Source organism: Wyeomyia smithii, chromosome 3 (genome assembly GCF_029784165.1).
Source record: "Wyeomyia smithii strain HCP4-BCI-WySm-NY-G18 chromosome 3, ASM2978416v1, whole genome shotgun sequence".
NCBI lineage: Eukaryota > Metazoa > Arthropoda > Insecta > Diptera > Culicidae > Wyeomyia > Wyeomyia smithii.
Genome location: NC_073696.1, coordinates 19,796,253 through 19,819,477, shown reverse-complemented (window position 1 = coordinate 19,819,477; position 23,225 = coordinate 19,796,253). Strand labels below are relative to the sequence as shown.

General features: G+C 38.6%; 1 protein-coding gene across 3 annotated transcripts in view; it reads right to left on the bottom strand.

Moving 5' to 3' along the window:
• Positions 1-773: 773 nt before the first annotated feature.
• The window catches only part of LOC129731023 (protein sickie-like), a 100,852-nt gene continuing 78,400 nt past the window's right edge, over positions 774-23,225 (bottom strand). For 2 of the 3 annotated variants that reach the window (XM_055690731.1, XM_055690732.1), the window contains exons 3-6: positions 2,752-2,835; positions 2,571-2,693; positions 2,215-2,503; positions 774-2,154 (exon numbers count right to left, since the gene is read on the bottom strand). In XM_055690731.1, the coding sequence (XP_055546706.1) occupies positions 1,190-2,154; positions 2,215-2,503; positions 2,571-2,693; positions 2,752-2,835 (1,461 nt within the window). In that variant the 3' untranslated portion in view covers positions 774-1,189. The remainder of the gene's footprint in view (positions 2,155-2,214; positions 2,504-2,570; positions 2,694-2,751; positions 2,836-23,225) is intronic. The other variant, XM_055690733.1, reaches the window with a different exon arrangement.

Below are 23,225 nucleotides of genomic sequence, written 5' to 3'. Positions count from 1 at the left end.
CTATCACCTAGCGTCCGCATGTCACTGGTGCGGTTTTGGAATCAGAATGATGGGGCGCCGGCCGCTGTCGTAAAATTAACACCAACAAAAAGATGCATATTTGCAAGGTTTTTTTCGCTAGCAGCAGCATAAACATCGGAAACAGAAAGTGACAACAACAATAACAACAAAGTCAGATCGATTGTATCCGTTAGTGTCGACTGTGCTTGGGAAGAGAGGTAGTGATTGGCTGCGCGGTATGATTTAGACAATCGATATTAATTACCAATTTTTCAATAGTGTATCTCAAACAATAGTTTGTTTCTGTTACATAAATTTAACCGTAAAAGAATTTCTGATCGATTGATGCCAAAACTTCGAAAACCTGATTAAAGATGACTGCAAAATAAGCGCTCAAAACCTGACCACTTTTCTCTGGTTTTCCCTGGTTGAATTACTAGATTTTCAAATTCAGGGGCCTAACTTCGATATAGACGTTAGTCAACGTCAAAAAATGTTTTAATGGTTTCAACACCTTTGATGCAGAAAAGTGAAGGAAACAGAGCAAAATATATATTTTTTATAGATGTGAAGAGAACACTCGAATTCACTCTTTCAACTTCCAACCTATGTTGGCTAAAACTCGTTTGATCGCAAAGTAAAACTCAGCATTTAAAGCAGTGCAGTGATCAGCAACTCAAGTACATTTTAGAAATTAAAAATGAGTTGACGACTGGTACGAAAATACTGATCTTTTTAAGTGATACTTTCTTTCAAAATAACCTTCTCGGAAATGATCCACAACATTCAAACTTTATTGTAACGCGCAACTGTCCACGGGTTAAGCTTCGTTAGCCGAAGCCCTTACACTATCTAGCCGATGTCGAAATGTAATTCTAGAGCATTGTAATTCACAACATAATTTACAAGCAGACACACGCGTAGCTAACCGTAATAACCCTCTCAAAAAAGTACACTCTCATTTAAATAATTCGCTACACTATTGAAAGCCGACTGCAAAACGAATCAAATCTGTTCATCCAAACTGAACAGACCATTTAATAAATGTTAGTTATTACACTATCATAAATAGAATCGCCAGCGATCGGTTTGTTTTATTATTTTTAAACGAAAACCGAAAAAAAGCACACTCGATTCGACGTGGGATTTATTTTGAACGCTATTTTTTTTGCCTGTCAAAAGTCAGTTCTCAGGTCGACACAACGGCAGCTGATTTATAGCGCAGCACCATGTTCTTGATGATGAGACTATCGAGAGCCACGTTACTGACGCCCCGCAGGCAAATGTACAGCGTGTCAACGTTGCCAATGATGTATCCGTACGGAAGCAATTCCGGTAGGTAGAGCTCATGGGAACGCCTCGCTTCGCCCAAGTGATAGCTGGCAATAGATTCCGTACTGAGCCCTAGATTGCCGCCCGGATCGACACGCTCGAGGAAATCACGGAAGCTGCGGCCAACGATGTAGTCCAAGCTTTGCCAGCCGGTTTTTCCGCACACGTACGTGAACGCGATGGTAAACTCATTCTGTTTGATTTTGCCGTTCCTCTCCGGGTGGCTGCCTTCGTCGTTCACCGTCTCGAGATACTTGAGAAACTGATCAGCTTGGCCTAGGTAGACTGCGATGGCAATCTTTTTGCCTTCCACGTTATCCACTAGCGATTCGGAGGGATACGCGGTGATTCCATCCGCGATTGACGGACGTTCCGACGAGGGTGATAAATCGGCGATAAAGGCCGGACTCAGTGGTTCTGGAAGAGGTTCTGGGGCTGGTGCCGGAGGGATGCTGTCCTCATCGCATTCGTCCAAATTCAGATCAAAAGCATGCCGTCCGTTTGGGTGGTCAGCCGTTGCGCTGCTGAGTCGCCGTGAATCAGTGGCTGAGCTGGGTGGGCTGGAAGAGGCCAATGAACCGTCACTGCCCGTTATCGAGCGCCGGGTCACCATGTGTTGCAGCCGGTCGTTGTTTTGTTTCAGGTTGATCATTTCCTGGCGCATCTTCATGACGGTATCTTTGAGGTTTTCCACCTGCGAAGCGGTGGTCAATGCTTCCAGTCGAATATCGGTGAGGACCATGTCCTTCTCGCGTAGCTGTTCGACCAGTCGTTCGACTACGGTTGGGTTGCCGTCGCGATCGTAGACGAGTTGGTGTTCGACTGAAATGAGATTATGAAGGGTTAAAAAACGAATTGCTTGGGAACTGTAATTTGTAATACCTTTCAGCGTTGGACTGGTGTTGGAAGACACCGGAGAGGCGCAGATATCCTCCCGGCTGCGATACGCGTGGAGAGAATTCTCCACACTCGAAGTAGAACCTTGACTAACCGGTCGATTCGGTTTCGGGTCCTTGTGACTTCGCGAGAAAGCTCGAGTCAGCGACAGCCTTAGGCCGCCTTTTTTCTTAGGTTTTTCCGGTGCAACCGAACCGGTTGAACTGACTGAATGCATCGAGTCGGCACTGTGGTGACGTTTCTTCTCACTCCTCGGGGGAGGCGGTGGTGGCTGCTAGAATGGTAAAAGCAATTAGTACACGAATTTTATGGCAAGAGGCGCTAGGCGCCTGGCTAATTACCGCCGTTCCAGTGGTCGTCGTTCCATGGGCGGCACTTAACGCCAGCAGCTGAGTGGCGGCTATTCCGGCCGACTGTTGACGTAGAAGTTCGATCGTTTGTCTCATTTCTTGGATTTCGTTCTCCTGCGAATATCGGTTAATTAGGCTCGGTTTTAAACTTATTTGGCGTCGTTAAAATTACCTTCTGATCTTTGGAAACGGTCAGCTTTTGCAGCTTCTGGGACACATTAATCAAACTCTGCTCGAAGGCCTCCACAACGTGCGTCTGAAAGACACAAGCAATAAAAGTAAACATTAGTACTAAAACAGAGGTGTGTAAACGAGTTTTGCGCTAGAGAGGGATTTTTTTATTAAATTTAGGTTGTTTTAATTGTTTTAATTTTGCATACATAAAACGCATGATAAGTAAGTGACCGTCATTATCGTCGCGAAGTTCTCGATATGTTTCTTTTCAGAACACCAGTAGGGTTGAAATGATTCATTTTTGTCCTAAGAAGCAAAATTTTCCCTCTTTTTCGCTACCAAAATCATTGTCCCCAATAATAATTTCATCCAATATTTTTTACGATCCCCCGAAAAGCAACGTCACGGATTGATTTTACGCAAGCACCTGGAAAATCCTCTACCAAATCATCGTGGCATCGGAAAGTAACTCAGAGTCGTGCAGTCAACGGAAGGAGAAATGCGGTCAGAATGGATTTTATTAGTGATCAGGATCACAAGCGTGGCTCTCAAATTGAATCTGTCAGGCAGCATCAGTCCAAGTTCAAAGTGACAATAACCAGGTGGGACTGCATACAAAGAGCAGAAGACACCAAATCGTGACGAACGGCAAAAAACGGTTGAATTGTCACGGGCCCGGAAACTGTACACGCTCCCTAAAATGAATTCAAAAATGATTAGAAAACAATTCATTTCCATAAAAAGTGGAACAACACGAAAATTGAGTAACTCTGTTGTTATTCAAAATTGTGTAACCATAGTATGGGCAAATACTGTGTATTTATTATTCAGAATGATGTATCCAATTGAACTCATTTTTTGTGTTTAATAAAACTCATTTAGTTCTTAAAAAATATCAGTTTATGTGTACAAAATTATCCATTTATTGAATTTAAAACTACTCAGTTTTGAAATTAAAACCTACACCGATTTAGATTTTGGAACTATCAAGTTTTTGAATAGAAAAATATTCATTTTTGAATTTAGGACTAACCATTTTCAGAATTTAAAAGTACTCAGTTTAAGAATGGAAAACCACTCAGTTTTAAATGTGATGTTAGCGTAGAAAGGGAGGTTTGTGCCAGTAACAGTCAGAACAAAACAAAACTTAGGTTACATTCTATCTGAACGGTGTCTAATTATATTTATTTTTTAAGTATATTTTGCTCTTTTTTTGTGATGCATAATCACTTGATATTTTACTCTCCCACAAATTTCCTGATGACACGAACAACCTGAAAACTTTTGGTTCCTTAGAATGAATAATGAAAAAAGTTTATATGTGTACCTTAAAGCTTTTTAAAATGTCCGTGACCACCTTCTCAGCGATTTTCTCATTTTTTGGAATCACTCAAACAGCCACAAGAACAGATAACACGGCCGCAAAGGCTAAATAATGGCGCACAAATGTTGAATCATGCCGCCTTTTCACTCGTGTCAAATAATGGCGTCGTTTTTTCATGCTTAGTACTCAAAATTGAGTTATAGTGGTAAATTCAAAAATGAGTTATTCTAGATTAATCTAAAATCAGTGTAAAAATTACACAGCATCACCAAATGCGGTATTCATTTTTTGACGTTTCCATGCAACTTATGAAATTGAATTAAAACTAATTCATTCGCCGTGTTACTTTTCACGAGCGTGTACATCCAGATGCTAACGAAGCCTCATTGTCATTGACTTACGTCAAGGTGGCCTATATTGATAGTTCACGAGAAACCGTGCAGTAATAAATGACTGCTTTTATACAAAGGATTCCGGTTTCGATGATAAAAAAGCAATCTCTATCGCTTTAACTAATTTTCAAAGGGAAAAGTGACATCCCAAAGAAACTTTGCAAATTCAAAGGGAAATAAAACTAAACTAGAGTTTGTATTCCAAGTAGCGTAAACGCTCGCTTGCAGCTTGCCTGAATGAGTAAATAATAAAAAAAAACTGCTAAATAGTATTGTTCATTACTAAAATCATCACAAGTAGGTAACTTCCTCTTATCTCGTCACGTCCGCCATACCCAAAGTTTATGTTCTAAGGAACATCAAACAACATTTGTTTCGCATGTGAATTCGGTACTACCAAAGCCCGTCTTGCATGCAATTTTTTCTTCAGCGGTACCTTTCTATAACCAATCTCATAGCGCACACGTTTGTCTGCTACCACTGCTAGTTTACCTTAGACTTACAGTAGAGTATACGTAAAGTTGATAGTAAGGAGTAAAAATGATGAAAAGTGAAAAGTGGTCTCTAGAGGAAAAACACCGTAGAAGAAAGGTAACTTATAATAAATCTAAAATTACTGTGACTCAAATTTCGCGTTTCTGGAAGCTGTTAAAATCAAAATTTCAATTATTTCTATACTCGTTGAAGCCACTTTAGCAACGTTCAAGTAGCCAAAAATCTTTTTTAAAGGCCCGAAAATCCAAAACAAAGAATTATACTACAAAATTAGGCTTAAATTCGGTAGAAAAATCATTTTACAGATCACATAAGCAAACGATTTTGAAACAGCGCAAACTGGGAAAAATGAACCCAAATTCCCACTAATCAGAAGCCGCTGGGCTGGCAACCTGAAATATAGCATTTCTTATGTAAAATTGGTCAATAAATCGATTGGTGATATTTTCATTCTGTGCAGGGCATGGGAAAGGGTCTATATTTCCAAAAATACGCAAAAATAGGGTGAAAAGGGGCAAATGGTCTATGAATAGACCATTTGCCCCCTTTCAACTTATTTTTGCGTATTTTTGTCCATCTTTCCCTACCTTAGTGTGTCCGTCTTGCCCGACCTGGGTGTAAATTTTTCAAACAATCGTAGCTCTCTATCAGAACATCGAAAATCAGCCGGGTTTTCACTAGAAAACCGAGGAAAGACTAATTAAACATTTTACTATCGGGAACAAAGGACAACACATAAGTTTCACGAGTTTTCCACTATTTTTCGTGGAATGAAAATTACATCAAATAGCGCGTTTACGAAAATATTCTTTGTTTTACTTACAAATTTGACAGTTTACTTGCTGACGACAATGCATCTCAAAAGTATTAACACACTACAAAGAAGGTATTCACATCACTCAATTACCAAAAATTTTAAAAGTGTCCATCTTACCCGCAGTGTACGTCTTTACCTACTTTCCCCTATAGACCCTTTCCCGTGCCAAGCGCAGAATGAAAATATAACCAATCGATTTGTTGATCAATTTTTTTCAGGTTACCAACCCTGCGGCTTTTGATTAGTGGGTTTTTGACCGGTATTTAGAGACGTTCTTAGTGGTTTTAACTACCAAACTCCTACTTTTCTGCTTCTAGATGTTGTAATCATATCACCGTAACACGAATCGAAAGATTAGAAAAGGGAATACAGTTGGTTGAAAAATAATGATTCTTACAGCCAAAAAAGCAGAAAAAAGTTTTCACAAAGTTTCAAAATCACTGAAAATGTTTCTAAAAGCCAGTAAATTTCCTTAAAGTAAACTGAAAATTCCTAGAAAATGATTCAAAGGTCCAGGAAAAGCAAGCAACCAAATAAATCCGAATTTACCCAGAATTCCCCGACAACATGAAACTTTTTCCAACAGCTACTGCGTCCACTTATCAAACTAAACTAAATTGATATGATTTTCTCTATCAAACGACATTTATTGGTGATAATAAAAGTATTGCTAAATGATGGACATGTCACTGAATTTCGTTTTAAGTTACGAAATCCGGAATACTTCGTCGTTAGGGCAAAATTTACAACGACAACAAAACTCAAAAAAAGGCAAACAAAATTTCCACTAACAAATTCAACAATATATTTGCCATCCAAATGAGCAAATAAAAGCAAAATTGCTTTAACTTTGTATAAGTCAAACCTAAAGCTTTAATTTCAGCCGCTTCACGTTGTATATTCTAAAATTTGTTGTTTCGCCGTGTCTATGTTATTGTATCGGAAAACGCCTTTTGCTTTTCATATTTATTTTGTTGACAACTGTTGGGGGGTTGAATTATTGCGTAACATTTCAAAAGGACCTCAGTAACTTTGAGAGACTCTCATTTTTCTTTGATTAATAATTAACCTATTTTTACTTTTATTATGATGCTTCTTGCATATTTTTTCCTGTATGGACTTCCTCACTGCGACCAGAATCGTTGATCTATTGTGAGATATGCCTGGGTGTCTGCTGTATCCCGCACTTCTATCATTAGCAATATCGCTATTGAAAAGCTGCAATGTGCTAACTTCCTTTATACACGCTTACTCTTCTTCTATACCGAGCGTCGTTCCTCCTGCCAAATATCGCCAATTATAATTCCCTGGAGAAGTTTCGTTGTGCGTCCTTCTGGCCAGTTTTATTAATGAGAGGGACTTATTTTTGTTAAGAGGAAGTCAGGCAAAGGTATTGTAGATTTCAGCGTAAAGGAACGTTAACTGGTGGGGAGCCTGAAAATAAACCCATGCTTGAAGTCCTTTTTTGTCATCGAATGGCCTGATTCTACTAAGATTCGCACCCACGACCATCCGCTTGACAAAGCGGACTCTGCAACCCTGCGGCTACGCAGCTCCCATGCTTCTTGCATAGTAAGCTAGGCAATATGTATCGTGATCTTTCGATTTGTGGTAAGAAGTCGTTGAAAACTCTAATAAAAATGCTGTAGTTTTTGAAACAGAGTAAAAGAGGAGAGAATCATTGTTACTTAGGTCCTTTTAAAAAGTTACGCGAGAATTCGAGAACCGTGCAAATTTATATACATTTTTTTGACGTGGGACTACGTCTTTGTTTGCAATACTGGGATGCATTCTGTGAAATTGGAAATGAAACTGGCAAATGTTGTGTCAGATTCCAAACGTTAATAACAGCATAACCACATGATGGATAACAATAACCAATTTGTTGTTGGATAGATAAAATGTATAACAATTTTGTAATATGGTCGTTATCACTCTAATTTCATTGCTAAGCGGTAAAATTAATGAAAAGTTTCAATGATAAATTGACGCGAATAATGAACCAATTACATGCGAGCATTCCTAGCACAGACGACGTGAATGGGCACTATGCGTTTCCTGTGATATTCTGTGCATCAATATCGAAATAAAAATTTACAGAGTCTCCCCGTCCCAATAGGTCAATTTATTTTTGCTTCCATGAGCATAGACTAATATGATGTCTCGAAGGTGAAAGTTTTCCGAAAAGTTTGAAACAATCCCCATTCTTGAACAATTTCTAAACCTGCTTTCAGAACCTAATAAAAACTGATGTCTTGAAAGAAAACATGCCGGTAAAAGCAACAGTACCAGTGGAGTAAAGAGCCGCATGTTTCTCGTTGTCTATGATTGCAGCGGTACTCTTCTATTCGTACATTTCAGCGGTACACTGCTATTCGTACTGCAGCGGTAGTATTCATATGGCAGTGGTACACTTTTGTTCGTACATTTCTGCAATGCTGCTGCTGATGGTGATTGAAAGTTTATCTTATGAATATGATTACCATAAATTACTCAACAAGAATTTTGGCAATGGATATTTTTATCTTCGATATTCACTAAATAGTCGTGACCGGATAGTATCGAAAGAGTAAATTCCCAAGTATACACGTTTATAGAAGAGTAAGAGCCGGCGAATGCTTTTGAATTTTTGGTTTATTCACTAAGACTCATTCAGAATCTCTTTTCACATTTCAAAATTGTTAGATTATATATTTTTATTCTAAGCTTTACAATAACAAACGTATATTAGCTGTCTTCGTAGTACAGCGAATGTAGTTGTAGGTAAATGAAAAAAATTGTCAAGCAAAAAACAAAAATGGAATTATTGATTGCTACGATTTTTTGCTAGAACTTGTTAATAATTTTGTTTAACATATCTTCCTATGTTTGCCAATTAATGAACCTTTGTAAGGGCTTCCATATTATTTTGAAAGTAAGATACATATTATAGATTTGATTCAATCAGAGTTAAATAAGACAAAACCATTCATTCAACCATTCATTAGTATTATTGGATTTGGTTTTTGAGGATATAGAGTTAATTCTGACTTGGACGGATTACGAGAAATTCTTGGTGCTTCTTCAACAAGCGCGATTTGCTTGTGACTTGTCAAGTACATGTGTTGTTTGCACAACAAAATACTATAGGCAGAATATCGTCAGATATAAACTATATTCTTTCGAGTGTTGTTGAATATATTTCAAAAATTGATTTCCAGGGGATGCTGAAAATAAAAATACGTACAGTCTCTGAGCAAACACATTGATTCTGTCTGCAGACTCTATATATTTTGTAACAAAAATACAAAATACAGTGTTTAGTCCCACGTCACCATTTCAGACAACCCTAGGGCTGTATACCTTGTAGTATTTAATCTGAGATGTTTTTTGGGACGTTATTATGTCATGTTAGACTTGTCTGTATGTTAGTGGTTGGGATAAGGAAGGGGGGGGGGGTTGTTTGTTAGGGAATTAGAATTACGTTGTCCATTGATGTGAACTTTTTAATAAAAAAATTAGTGAACGTTGTCAACATTTGATGATTGTAAAGCTACTGGACCGATCAGCAATAAATTCGGTATGTAGAATGTATAGCAGGTGATGTATTTCAACAAATTTGAATTTCATATATTCCATTAGCATGGCAAGGGGAGAGCCAAATTTGTTTTTTGAAAACACCTAAAAACCTAACTTGATCACCGTACCAATTTGTGTACGTGCTTCCTCCAGTTTCTATGACATTGATTCTTCTGTATCTTAGTTGCGAAGTAAGGTGTATTTAATTTCTTTCTTTGTAAATTATTAAAGAGCTCACGATAAAAAAATTATGTACAGGTTTTAAGTGTAGTACGACTGGAAATTTTTAATTTCTGGGTTGGGTTTCGGCTACGCAGTCTGTCACGGATTCAAAACGGGTGTTTTCTACTGCCCGACGTTTCGGCCAGGGGTTTTGGCCTTTTTCAAGGGAAACTATTAAAAACATTTATTATAAACTATTTTTAAAGAACATGTTATTTAATGGGGACTCACTAGATTATCGTTTTTTCGTCAATGTGTCTGTTTTCTGTGGAATAGCATTGTTGAGTTTATACGCCTATCTGTATCCAAATTGATTAAATTTTAAAACTGTTTTACAAACGAAACTAATTTGAAAGCTTACAATCATTAAATTCATAGTTGTTCAATTTAATTAATTTTTTTTTTTTATTTTTCTCGAACTATTGTGCACTAATCACTGCCGTACCGCACTGCACTATCTATACTGTATACCTATCTGCAATTTGTTTCGTTAAGTTTTGAGTACTAGCTTTGACAATTATGGGATTTGTTCTCTTCTCACTCTGTTTCGTTGCGAAATGGTGTTTTTGATGGTGTGGAGTAACCCAGCGTAAGTAGTACTCAGCTGGTCTACGTCCGTACGATGATTGACGGTGCTTGTCGTGTTTGTAATGTGGCACATCTCCAGTATTGGCAAAGCTGTAGCTCGTTGGGTGTAGTCTAGTATTGTTCCACCAGGCTATGTATTGGTTTCCTTCGATGTTGTGTCTCTTTTCACCAACATACCGAAGGAATTAGTTATACATGACATAATTATGCACTGGGATAACATACGCAGCCACAAAAATATCAATCTTGATCTGTTTTTAGAGATTACTGAATTTTGTTTGGAATGCAGCTATTTTCGCTTTCGGGACAGATACTTCAGACAGACATTCGGAACTGTAATGGGAAGCCCTTTGTCACCCATTCTGGCGGAACTAGTGTTGGAAAACCTAGTTAACACAGTAATGAAAAACTTAAACTACGAAATACCAGTGCTAAGAAAATTTGTTGACGATTTCATTCTTGCACTACCGGAAAAACAAATCGTCCACACTCTGCATATATTCAACAGCTACAACGCACACCTGCAATTTACAATGGAAAAAGAAACGAACAACCAACTTCCCTTCCTAGATACACTAGTGATCCGCAATACCGACCAGTCAATCAACACAGAATGGTTCTCCAAAAATATCGCTTCAGGAAGACTATTAAACTACTTCTCCTTCCACCCAATGCACACAAAAATGAACGTTGCCAGAAATTTTATAAAAAGAGTGATCCAAATTACCACCAATAAACCAATAGACCAACAAAATCACACTATCATACAACATCTTCGCCAAAATAACTATCCAGTATCGCTAATCAAACGACTGTTAAATCGAGCACACAAAACTGCCAACATAGCCATAGCTACCGATCCACATAACCACAATATGCAAAAAAATTCACCTAACGTTTCACAATATACATCCGACCTACGAACCACAACTGCTAATCCAAGCCAAACTGAAGTCATCACAATGTACCGTTCAATCACCAACATTCCACAATTAAACACAGCAATATCAAGGATCCTCAGCTCCGATTTTCCTCAAATCCGACTTGCCTACAGACCGATCGGAACCATCAAACAGCTACTACCCCCCATCAAAGATCCAGTACCATCCACCCAACGATCTTGCGTCATCTACAGCATCCCATGTACTGATTGCCAGATGTGCTACATAGGAATGACCAGGAATCAACTAAAAACACGGCTCAGCGGACACAAATCCAATATAAACAAATATGCCAGCCTAATTGAAAACCGATCTGCCAACTCGAACACAGACAACGACATAGCAGCGCTAAGTGAAAAAACAGCACTCATTCAACACGCCATCCAACTACAACACAATTTCGATCTAACCAAAACGACAATACTAGACTACACCCAACGAGCTACAGCTTTGCCAATACTGGAGATGTGCCACATTACAAACACGACAAGCACCGTCAATCATCGTACGGACGTAGACCAGCTGAGTACTACTTACGCTGGGTTACTCCACACCATCAAAAACACCATTTCGCAACGAAACAGAGTGAGAAGAGAACAAATCCCATAATTGTCAAAGCTAGTACTCAAAACTTAACGAAACAAATTGCAGATAGGTATACAGTATAGATAGTGCAGTGCGGTACGGCAGTGATTAGTGCACAATAGTTCGAGAAAAAAAAAATAAAAAAAAAATAAATTAAATTAAACAACTATGAATTTAATGATTGTAAGCTTTCAAATTAGTTTCGTTTGTAAAACAGTTTTAAAATTTAATCAATTTGGATACAGATAGGCGTATAAACTCAACAATGCTATTCCACAGAAAACAGACACATTGACGAAAAAACGATAATCTAGTGAGTCCCCATTACATTACATGTTCTTTAAAAATAGTTTATAATAAATGTTTTTAATAGTTTCCCTTGAAAAAGGCCAAAACCCCTGGCCGAAACGTCGGGCAGTAGAAAACACCCGTTTTGAATCCGTGAAGCCGAAACCCAACCCAGAAATTATGTACAGGTGTTTTCGAATCCTGGACGTGGTTTTGCGACATAACTCTGTCGTTTAAGATTGATTCAGTGATTTGATTCAGTGGCGTTATCAAGGCAAAAAAGAGGGGAGGGTAGACGAAATTTATCAACCGGATTCTCTTCGTTTTTGCAACAATCGATTGGGAAATTAGTTACGCCTTCTTTAACATGGGGCAACATAATGCTATGATGCTATGACGTAAACTATTGAACTACTGGAAAATGTCGAGACATGTATTGAAAACAGATTTCGACCGATTGCAACTAAAAAGAAGGGTATTTTCGGCATCGAGGTTAAACTTAGCGACCGGAAACCAACCTAGATGTCAAGCTGATGTTATCCGGCCAATGGAAAACATTTTAAACGGCCGAATACCACCCAATAAAAATCTTTTCGAAGGCAGAATAGTAACCAGAGACTGGAAATCAAATCCAGACGCCATTTAGAACCCTTCATTTTGAAACCCAATATGGCGACTTGCGGTTTCCGAAAATGACCAAATACCACACAGTATGATTACTATTGGAATCAGGAAACGGGCTTCACTACATTTTGAAATCCAAGATGACGACTTTCGGAAAACAATCTATACTGATCGAACACCACCCTATATGGGTATTGCTGAAATTGAAATGATGCGATGAGACCTGAATTCAACTCAAAAAACACTGCTTAGAAATCCAAGATGGTGATCCGGTTTCCAAAAATCACCAAACTGCACCCGAAGTGGAAATTTGTATTCGAGATAATGTACATGATGTCATTTTTGAATCCAAAGTGGCAACTTCCAATCATGGGAAAAAGGCCAATAATATTCATTCCGGAATCGACATTATATCCAGAGATCAATTCCAGACGTCATTTTGGAATTCAAGATGATGATATCCGGCTAGCGGAAACTACCAAATATCACCCAAAACGGGTATTGTACAGAAGCTAGGAATCGACTTTAGACGCCATTTTAAAATCTGAAATTGCAACGTCAAGTTACTGAAAAACAGCCAAAAATGGACATTTCGGAATCGATATGATACCCAGAAATCGGAAATCAAATTTAGACGACCGGAAAAAAAGCGAATACCACCTAATATAATTGATTTTGGAACCGAAATGATACCCAAAGGACGTAAATTGATTCCAGACGCCTTTCCAAAATGGTTGTGGGGTGCCGTAACCCACTCACAATCAATCCAACTGGTCTAGATTTAACCCTATCCGACACCAGGAGATTTTCTGAGACGAAAAATCTCTGGGATCGCACCTTTCATAGCATGAGAAAATAAAACCGTTGGCGCCGATCCGTTAATCAACGGGCCGTAAACTAGGCTCCTGGGTGGAGTAGCCTCCTCGGGCGTCAGTGATTGGCACAACAACAGAGGTGGAACTAAACGGACGGAAAATCAGCGATAATAAAGATAAGAATATGAAAACGTGTTGCAAAAGACGCTTATAGCTCGGTTTCGCAGCAGCATTTCGATTTCCATTCTTATGGCTGCCCCATGTGAATGTCACCACAAATAGAATTGTATCGGGGGAGCTGCGTAGCCGCAAGGTTACAGAGTCCGCTTTGTCAAGAGGATGGTCATGGGTTCAAATCTTAGTAGAACCAGGCCATCCGATGTCAAAAGGACTTGATGGCATGGGTTTGTTCTCAGGCTCCCCACCAGTTACCCTTCCTTTACGCTGAAATCTACAATACCTTTGCGTGACTTCCTCTTAACAAAAAATAAGTCCCTCTTATCAATAAAACTGGCCAGAAGGACGCACGACGAAACTTCTCCAGGGAATTATAATTGGTGATATTTGGCAAGAGAAACGAGTATCGGAATAGTAGAACAGTAAGCGTGTAAGGAAGAGTAGCACATTACACTCAAGCACTGATGAACAATAATAATAAGCATGCCACTTCTCAATAGAGGTATTGCTGTTAACAGAAGTGCGGGATACAGCAGACACCCGGGCATATCTCACAATAGATCTACGATTCTGGTCGCAGTGAGGAAGTCCATAAAAAAATAGAATTGTATTGTTCTCCACTCGCACTGTTGCAATATATATATATATATATATATATATATATATATATATATATATATATATATATATATATATATATATATATTGGCTTGGTTGAGAAGGCGGCACCTTCTGTAATCCCGATCAGTCAAAAATATCAGGGTTATACAGGGTGTCGAAAAACTGGAAAATCAGGGAATTCTGTTTTCGATCAGAGAAATCAGGGAATATTATTCTGTTCTGTTTTGTGCGATTCTGTTTTAAACGACACTCAAGCGAAAAAAACGATTTTTGTGACATAAAAGGTTGATTCGGGACCACTACGATTCGGTTTCATATCCAATGGTATACTTTTTTCAATGGGATTTCAGAGTTGCGTTAATCTACGCTGCCCTTTTTTGTGCCGAATGTGGAAAAATATCAGGAAAATTAATGTTATATTTCAGGGAATTTCAGGGAAAATCAGGAAATTTGATTTCCTTTTCCGCCAGCCTGGTTATAACAAATTTTGATAATTGTTATGAACTTTTTGTATTAACCTGTGTTCTAAACTTGGTCTTGTTGATAGTTGAAATATCAAAACTATTTTCTGATTATTACGAATTACAGCAAGTTTCATAAGGTTTCTGACAGAAAAGGATCAGAATTAGTTAGAATGCTACAAATTTTTTCATAAATATGTTTAAAATACGTAATTTTGTACTTTTTATCATTCTGGCATATCAAGAACATTACAGGCTTTGTTATTTCTATCAAGTTCAGATGTATTTGTGTTACCCGTTTGTTATAATCGTTTGATCGGGATTTGCTTCCATCCGATACCTGACGAATATGATTGTCTTTCTTCCAAACCGCAACACGAAACAACATATAGGGTAGAAGCACCGATTTTGGCCATGATAGAATAAAATTGATCATTGTGAAAAAGTATCTTAGATTACTCCTAATTCGAAGTCTCCTATTGAACCTGCTGATATTATTTAACAAAACTATTACATACTTAAGCAAATAAATATGCGTATTTTAGTTCTAATAAAGGGACTAGCTATGCTTTCTCCAGTTCACTATACAGCCTAACGTTTAGGTAGTTTGCAAGCTGTTTTTCATAGAGCATAACTTTGTTTAAATTTGCCCATTTCTATAAAAAATCTTGTTACCAGCATCAGGCACAACTTACTACAGCACATGGATAAAAAATAGACATTTTTGTGTTATTTTACTCTGCAATATCAAAATTACCTACAGCTTCCAAAAACGTTCATTGATCCATTCTTGGCCACATATTAATGCAATTCCATGATTCATAATCCTGATATTGGCCATATGTAAACAAAACCATGGTAACGTATTGATGTTTATGCAAAACATGAAATGTATGGAGTTTTCGGGCTGATATTTTGATCGCATGAGATATGTGAAACTACAAAACTGGTTTGGGATTAGAAAGTCTCCGTTTGTTCAGATTATTTACAAATCTGTAACTTCATTTGTATTTACCAAAACTAACGCTTCGGATTCTCAACCGTAACCTGACTATAATAAATGGCACTTGAGTTACCGAAGTTGATGTTAGCAAATAATACGAAAAAGTTTCTATGTGAAAAAGGAAAGAGCGGAAGCTTTTTAACCCTCTAGTGCCCAAATTAATTTTTAGACGGACTTCGAATAATCGCTATGAAGCTTCATAAACATTTTTTAAGTTCTTATTAAAGCTTTTTAGAGGTTAAACTGAAGACCGTCTAAAGGCGGCACTGGGCACTAGAGGGTTAATGTAGATCAATGACAGACGAAAAATTAACATAGGTCAATGATGTGATGCCAGTGTTATTAAACATCCTACTAAGTTTGAACAAATTCTAATTTGAAGTACTTCGCCCTGCTAGCTATGTGTGAATATAATATCATTATTTAGTTTGATTATTATATATACTGGCCCTTTGGTTAGTTCAAAAACGAGGAAACAGGAGCCTAAAGAAGTTTTTTGATTGGAAAATATGTAAACAATACAACATAATTTGATTATTCAAACTCATTGTTAGTGTAGAATATAGGCGATTTCATCCGATTTCCCCGTTGAAATTATTCAATTACATATTTTTCGAAGGAAGAAGGACAAATATCTCTCATACATAACATACTATGGCCAAAACCGGTGCTCTTACCCTAATTTGTTGCGAGGTTAAAAGCTCCATCGATCCGGTTCCACTGTTTGCCAACCAACACGAAATAAGATTCAATTTTTCATACATTTGTATTACACACGGAATAAAATTTTTTGTTGCTTGTGAAAATGAGGAAATGACATAACATGATAAAAGGGGGAGCATTTTACAACATGGAATTTTAAAAATAACAGCAACTGCTTTTCCAAATGATTTTCAGTCAATTTTTCCACTGATTTGCAATTGAAAAGATATGTTGATTATTAAACCAAAAGCTTGAGAAAAATTTCTCCTATCGATTACGACACTAGTGTTCAAGAAGTAACAATGCATGCATTCAAAACGACCCGTGGCACGGACGATTCTACACTGTACTGAACCCTGCTCTCAGCTGAAGAAGCGAGCCAAACTAAACCAAACATGATTGATTTTCAACTCAAGTTTTCAAGAATTTTATAAAAATGACCGAATTTTAATATTTTATTTCAATTGACATTTGAATTTGGTTGAAATTTTGCATGACAGATCACACATTATTTTAGAGCCAGAACGGCTTGATTGTTTTTCAAGAAAGAGAAAAGTTTAAATAGATATTTCAAGAAATAAACGCATTGACCAATATTCATCAAGTAACATAATTTTTTAGTCTTTTTTATTGGTCAGAAATTTTTACGATTTTTGAACTAGTAGCTATTGTGACAATGAATCGGGGAGATATTTTATTGATGCTTAAAAACTAGTATAATAATCATTAGATTTCTTCAATCAATAGAATTGAATTTCAGTGCAGAACAAAAGAATTCCAAAACAGAATTGGAATCTTTTTTTCATATTCAGAATTAGAGTCGAGGTCGCTCGTGCTGTCAGCCAGCCAACTGTTAAGAGTACAGGACATTTGCGGGGCTAAAGCTACGATCCTACTAACATTAACTTCTTATCCCTTTGAGAATGTTTAGGAGACCAGCATCGTACCTTGTGACCAACTGGGAAGGATTTTTAAAATTATGTCAGCACTCTGATGGCTGTAACAAATAACAGACTGTGAGCGCACTTCCAATCCCAGAGTTTAAGTATCTTATGACAACTTTGTAAAGCTCTTATTGTTATTTAAGTTTTCGATTCTCAAAGGAATTCCGAACCTCCTCCCGTGTGTACACCCATGGCTCGAAAGCAAACACTAAGCAGTCAACACGCGGTAAACTCCCAGATGGTAATCGATTTCCACACCAGCAGATAACGCGAATGAATCAAATCCATCATATTCGGTGTTTGATGATTGATACGACTGGGGAGGCCCTTGGAGAGTGTTAAGGAGGCACGTTGCACGACCACCCAAAAACCTGCTAAAATCGATACCGTCAGCCATACGGCATCGATCAAGTGGGCGGCGTTGGTCGCCATCATCAAACTCGCGGGTAAAAGGGCGAAATAAAATAAAGAGTGCAACTCATAAAATTTACGACCCGAACGTTTCTTTCCGACTCCGGCAGCAGGCAGAGAATAGTTTTCTTCGGAAACGCGGTGTCACCGTTCGTCATTAAACTCGTGCTAACGCGGCTACTGCAAAGGCACTCTGATGTTGTGTGTCTCTCCGCATACTGGCCATCGGGACACATCACACATGTGGTAGGCAGGGAAGCATCACAAAACATCAACCCAGAAAACATGCAGATAATTTATGCAGCTCCGAATGATTTATGGCCTCATGAGCGCGCTATTCGGAAACTAAACCACGGTGTTGACAGAAAAAAAGCCGAGCCCTCCAGTTGCTCTATTATGGAAAGTAATACAGGCTAAAGTTATACCATCCAACAATAGCAACTACACCTTCATTAGAGGCCATCACAGCAGTAGTCACGTGTGAAAACCGGGAAAATCCTCTGGAGCAATAATTAGCCCTAACACAACATGCACCGGCAGAGGACACGCAACGTTAGTTAGCTAACGTTTCATTTTCACTGAGAAGAACTCAGCCCCTCGCGAATCGCCAAGTCATGACGCATTCGCCAATAGCCTTGTCAGATGTATTTAGCTAATAGTAATAATAATTATCATCATCATCATGATCTTCATACTACCGGACGGGTAATTAAACTGATAGGGTGACGATGGCGGTTTGCCGGTTCTCCGCTAGACAGACGCAACCACTACTACCGCCATTGGCTTACGCGATCGTTTGTTCGGTGGGAAATCGATTATGGGTAACTCGGTCGGAATCAATTATCTAGGCTCTTGCTTGGCTAACCGCAATGTTTGTGCGAACCTTGATAGCCGCAGTATTATTAACTTTGCCTTCAATTTAGTAGAACGTCAATTGAGAAGCTCTTGAAAAGCGATATTTTATGATCGTGGAGTTGAAATAGATGTAAGCGAAGTCAAGAGTCAAGTTCGTTACACTATTGAATTTCGTTTAACAGATATGTTTGATTAGTAAATTGTCTGTAACCGCATGTCAGTCATATAAATAGTGATCATATGATACGACTTTAGCGTGTATTGTAGACTAAAACAGCTCTAGATCATAATTATAATCCACTTAAAGTACGCATGGATAAATGGTTTTATCATGTTCATGTATTCTGCGAGCATATTTTTCCATTACAAGAGATGCAGACCACCCAACAGCAACGATTCCCGCACCAGTTGGTCCGATAATGGAAACCCTTAACTTAATTCCCCTTCGGTTCCATTTACGAAAACAGTACAACCAAATTTGTCGACTTTTCACCCCCCCAAAAGTGGGCAAACTGGTATGATAGCCGTTAGTTTGTTTACAACGAAAAATTGATCGTTTCCACCGACATTAAACCCGATTGTAAGTTGCGCGGGGTCCAAAATCGGTCCAAAATCCACAATTTATTACTAGCTGTAAATTGGAATGGGAACTTCAAGTCTCTACTTCGATATTGTTTTACTACACCAAGGTGGGTGATTTCGGGTACAATGAAACCAAAAAGGAACTAAATTTGTATTTACGGTCGCTTCATCGTTTAGTACCGGTTCACAAACTTATTTCCTCGATTGAATTCAGTGCAGGTAGGCGCAGTTTAACGGTACTGGAGCTGGCTGCTTTCACAGAGAAAAGAAGTCGACCAACTTCGCCAAGATTGCGTTGCAATGATAGTGATGATCGTAATCCAACAAACAAGAAAATAATTGAAGCGCATCGATTTTTCTGTTCTAACGTCATTGACACTGTAATAATATCGGAACAAACCAAGAAGAACTGAACTGACAGACAATTTCAAACAGGTTGCTGAAGCGTCACACTCTAATTCGCAGTAGAAGAGGAGGAAAACGGAGATTTTACGACTTACAGATGTTCAAACAACAGTCAATTGAGCAGTGATTGGAATCCCTTAAAGCCACAAGCTCTAAACGCGAAACACAATTGAAAAAACAAAGGTAACAAAAGAAAAATCATGCGGAAAGAAAGAAGTAAGTCGACACTCTTCGACAAGGGAGTGTCACACGGTCGGTCGCAATCGGATTTGCATACAACAACCTCGCTGGAGGGGCCTAATTTGTTCCGCGAGTGTTCGTCGGCGTTGGCAACTAAATTAGGCGGGTACTCGACGAGCCACCAACGTTGAATCTGGTAAGGCATAGGAGACCCGGATTGATTGAGTTCGGCTGTGTGCGCAGTCACAGCTGCAAACTGGCACAGATTCTTGCCTAATGTGGCCCGAAGTGAACTGAATTCCTGAAGTAAACTAAGCTTCGATCGTTACTTCATCATAGACAAGCGAATGTTGCAGTCAACGAGATTTCACTTCAGCCCACGAAATCCACGAGCCGAAAAGATAATCTATCTGTGGGCACTGTAATCGCTCGCAAGTGCGCAGGCCAGACCGCTTGTAGCCCGGACTGTTTACTTTTCTTCGAAAACTTGCGTCATTGCTATTTTTTTAGCTAATCTCATGTTTTCATAATTACCTTCAATCAAGCGGGAGCGAGGATGATTATTCGCTGCTGCAATTAAGTTCCGTGTTAACACGGGAGCGATTAATAATTCAAACACCAACGTTTCGGTTGGCAGCACTGCCGGAATGAAAGTGTCACCGGGTATGGTTTTGATTTTATTTTGTGTTTCTCGCGGTACTTCACAGCAGGATCGTAGAGGATTTACGTTCCGATGGTTTTTCGAACCATCATCGCCAAGAGCGTTGATTATTATGACATTCGAGAAAGCCGAATATTTATGGCTGCTTGGGTGCTTGTTTGTTATCTTTTGTTTTTTTTTTCTTGGTAATGATCAATAGACGAGGGGCTCCGGGAAAGATCACATTTCAAAGTGCTATTGATTTACAGTCCGGGCGGATTTTGCTGTGATTTCCAGCATCGACGACGCTGGGATCGATCACAGTTAGGAAATACAGCAAGATACTAATACCGCTGCGGGTGTTGTATGTAATCCGACAAGCTTAATTTTTTTTGTCGTTCCGTTCGGTTGTTTTTTTTTTGTTTTCATTAGGGGAAAAAACACGCACAATATTTAACCATTAATATTGATTACATAACAGTCATAATTATTGATAAGTTTACTGTATATCATGTTTGATTTTTGAATGCTTTACCAACGTTGATCTCACGTTAAGATATAATTAATGATATAATCTGCTGAGGCATTTGGAATTCAATAGTTTTGGAGTTCAAGAAATGTATGGATTTGAAGCATTGATTTTGAGATTTTTTGAAATGTCCAAGCCTTTTAATTAGGAATTATTTTTTATTTTGGTTTTTGACCTTGAAAAGTTTGTTGGTTGTTACACGCTTGGTGATAGTTATTGTTGGTATTTCTCGGGTACCTTATACCTCAGGGCCGGATTTAGACGGTGGGGGGCCCGGGGTAAATTTGTTTGTGAGACCCTCTTTTCTCAAAAAATTTAGAGGTAACGTTCTGGAAGGTGACGGGCAAAAAAAGGTCGCCCCAGGACTAGGGGGGCCCTTGAATCGGGAGGCCCAGGGCATTTGCCTCATTTGCCCCTCCTCACATCCGGGCCTAGCTGTAGGAAATTACCCATTGGGTATTTTGTATTAAAAATTCGGAAAGAAGCGGTTTGAAGTGTATAGTTTACACTATATTCATTTTTTTTGAAAATTGAAATAAATAAAAATGGAGGAATTTTTAAAAATATGTTATTTTTTATTTGAGTAAACTGCCGGTAACCGCAAGTCAGTCCCATCTGTAAAAATACGAAATCGAGAAAACAGCTTCGAAAGATATTTTATTCAGGCTCAGTTATCACTTATTTAACATGAAATATTTCAACAATATTCATGCTAAAATATAGTTTGCATACTAGCCTGCACCTATTACGTTGTAAAAACCACTGAAATTATTGATTTAATGCAATTGACTGCAGTTGGTTCATCCGACAACAAATGTCAAGATGATCAAAATCCGTTTGAGGTTCGAACATCACCTTCGGAGATATCTTGAAACGATTCTCTGGATTCTGATGGAAGTTTTTTTGGAACTGAAGATTTTGCGGATAGATCCACGAAGAAGCGAACCATGAAAAAATGGACTTGAATTCGTATTAGCAGAAAATTGCTGTATAGGAATTCATCACCAATTCAAACTAAAAAATAATCCCAATAATTGATAATTGTTACTATAGACCGTTCCGATAATTATAAACGTCATTTCAAATAACGTGCAGTATTCAACCAAACGTTGGCTGCGTCCTGTTGTTTACATCCAAATGAAACAGATGCTGTCATTTTTTCTAACATTTAGTGCGAAATTTTGAAAATGCGTGGCCTTTCTCCCGAGCAAAGAAAGCGAATTGTGCACAAATGGTGCACCATATTTTTTTTTTTTCCGTGTTGGGTATTTTCGTCACTGCGACCAATTTTTTGATATTTTGTGACATATTCCCCCTTTTTAATTTTGCTTAGTCAGGATAACGTATCACTATTGGAAGTGGTCGTTATAGTCTGGCCAATAGCATTAGTCCAGTCCGGTATTATACTTCGTATGAAGCGCACAACCGTACTGGGATTTGTTCTCCAGATTTCAGAGGGTTCCAGAAGACCTCTCTCGAAGAACTTATATCTTTTGATAAAAATTGCCGGACATCGGCATAACAGATGTTCCGAGTCTTCTTTTTCCATGCCACATACTCGACATGTATCATCTTGAAGTTTTTTCATAACCTTCAAATGATAACGGCTCGGACAATGCCCTGTTATTAAACCAGTATACGTGCTTAGATCTTTTTTTGAAAGATCCAGTATTTTACGAGTCATAGAAACGTTCGGAGTGATGAACCGTTTCGACTGCCTACCGATGAAGGTGTTTGTCCAGTTGGATTCCACTTTCAGAGTTTCCCATGCTTTTAGTTCCATTCTAAGGGAACAAGCGGATAGACCACAGAAGGGTTCTGGTCCTATGAACTGATGAGACGATCCAAGTCTTGCCAATTCATCGGCTCTTTCGTTCCCATCTATTCCACAGTGACCAGGAACCCAGTATAAGTCTACTTGATTATTACAACCCAGTGTTTGGAGTGATTGAACACACTCCCAAACTAGTTTTGATGTGCATGTCGCAGACTTCAAAGCCTTCAACGCTGCTTGACTGTCGGACATCATGCAAATGTTTGAGTGTCTGTATTTCCTGCGTAGGCATATTTCAGAACATTCTAGTATTGCTTGGACTTCAGCTTGGAAGACAGTTAGCCATTGGCCCATTGGAACTGACAGGTCTATTCCTGGGCCAGTTACTCCTGCTCCCACTCGATTGTTCATTTTTGAACCATCTGTGTAGAAAATGATTGATCCTGGGCGGAGATCAGGACCACCGCGTTCCCAAACATCACGCTCAGGTTCAAACATTCGAAATCGTCTTTCAAAATTGTATCTTTTCGCCATCCGGT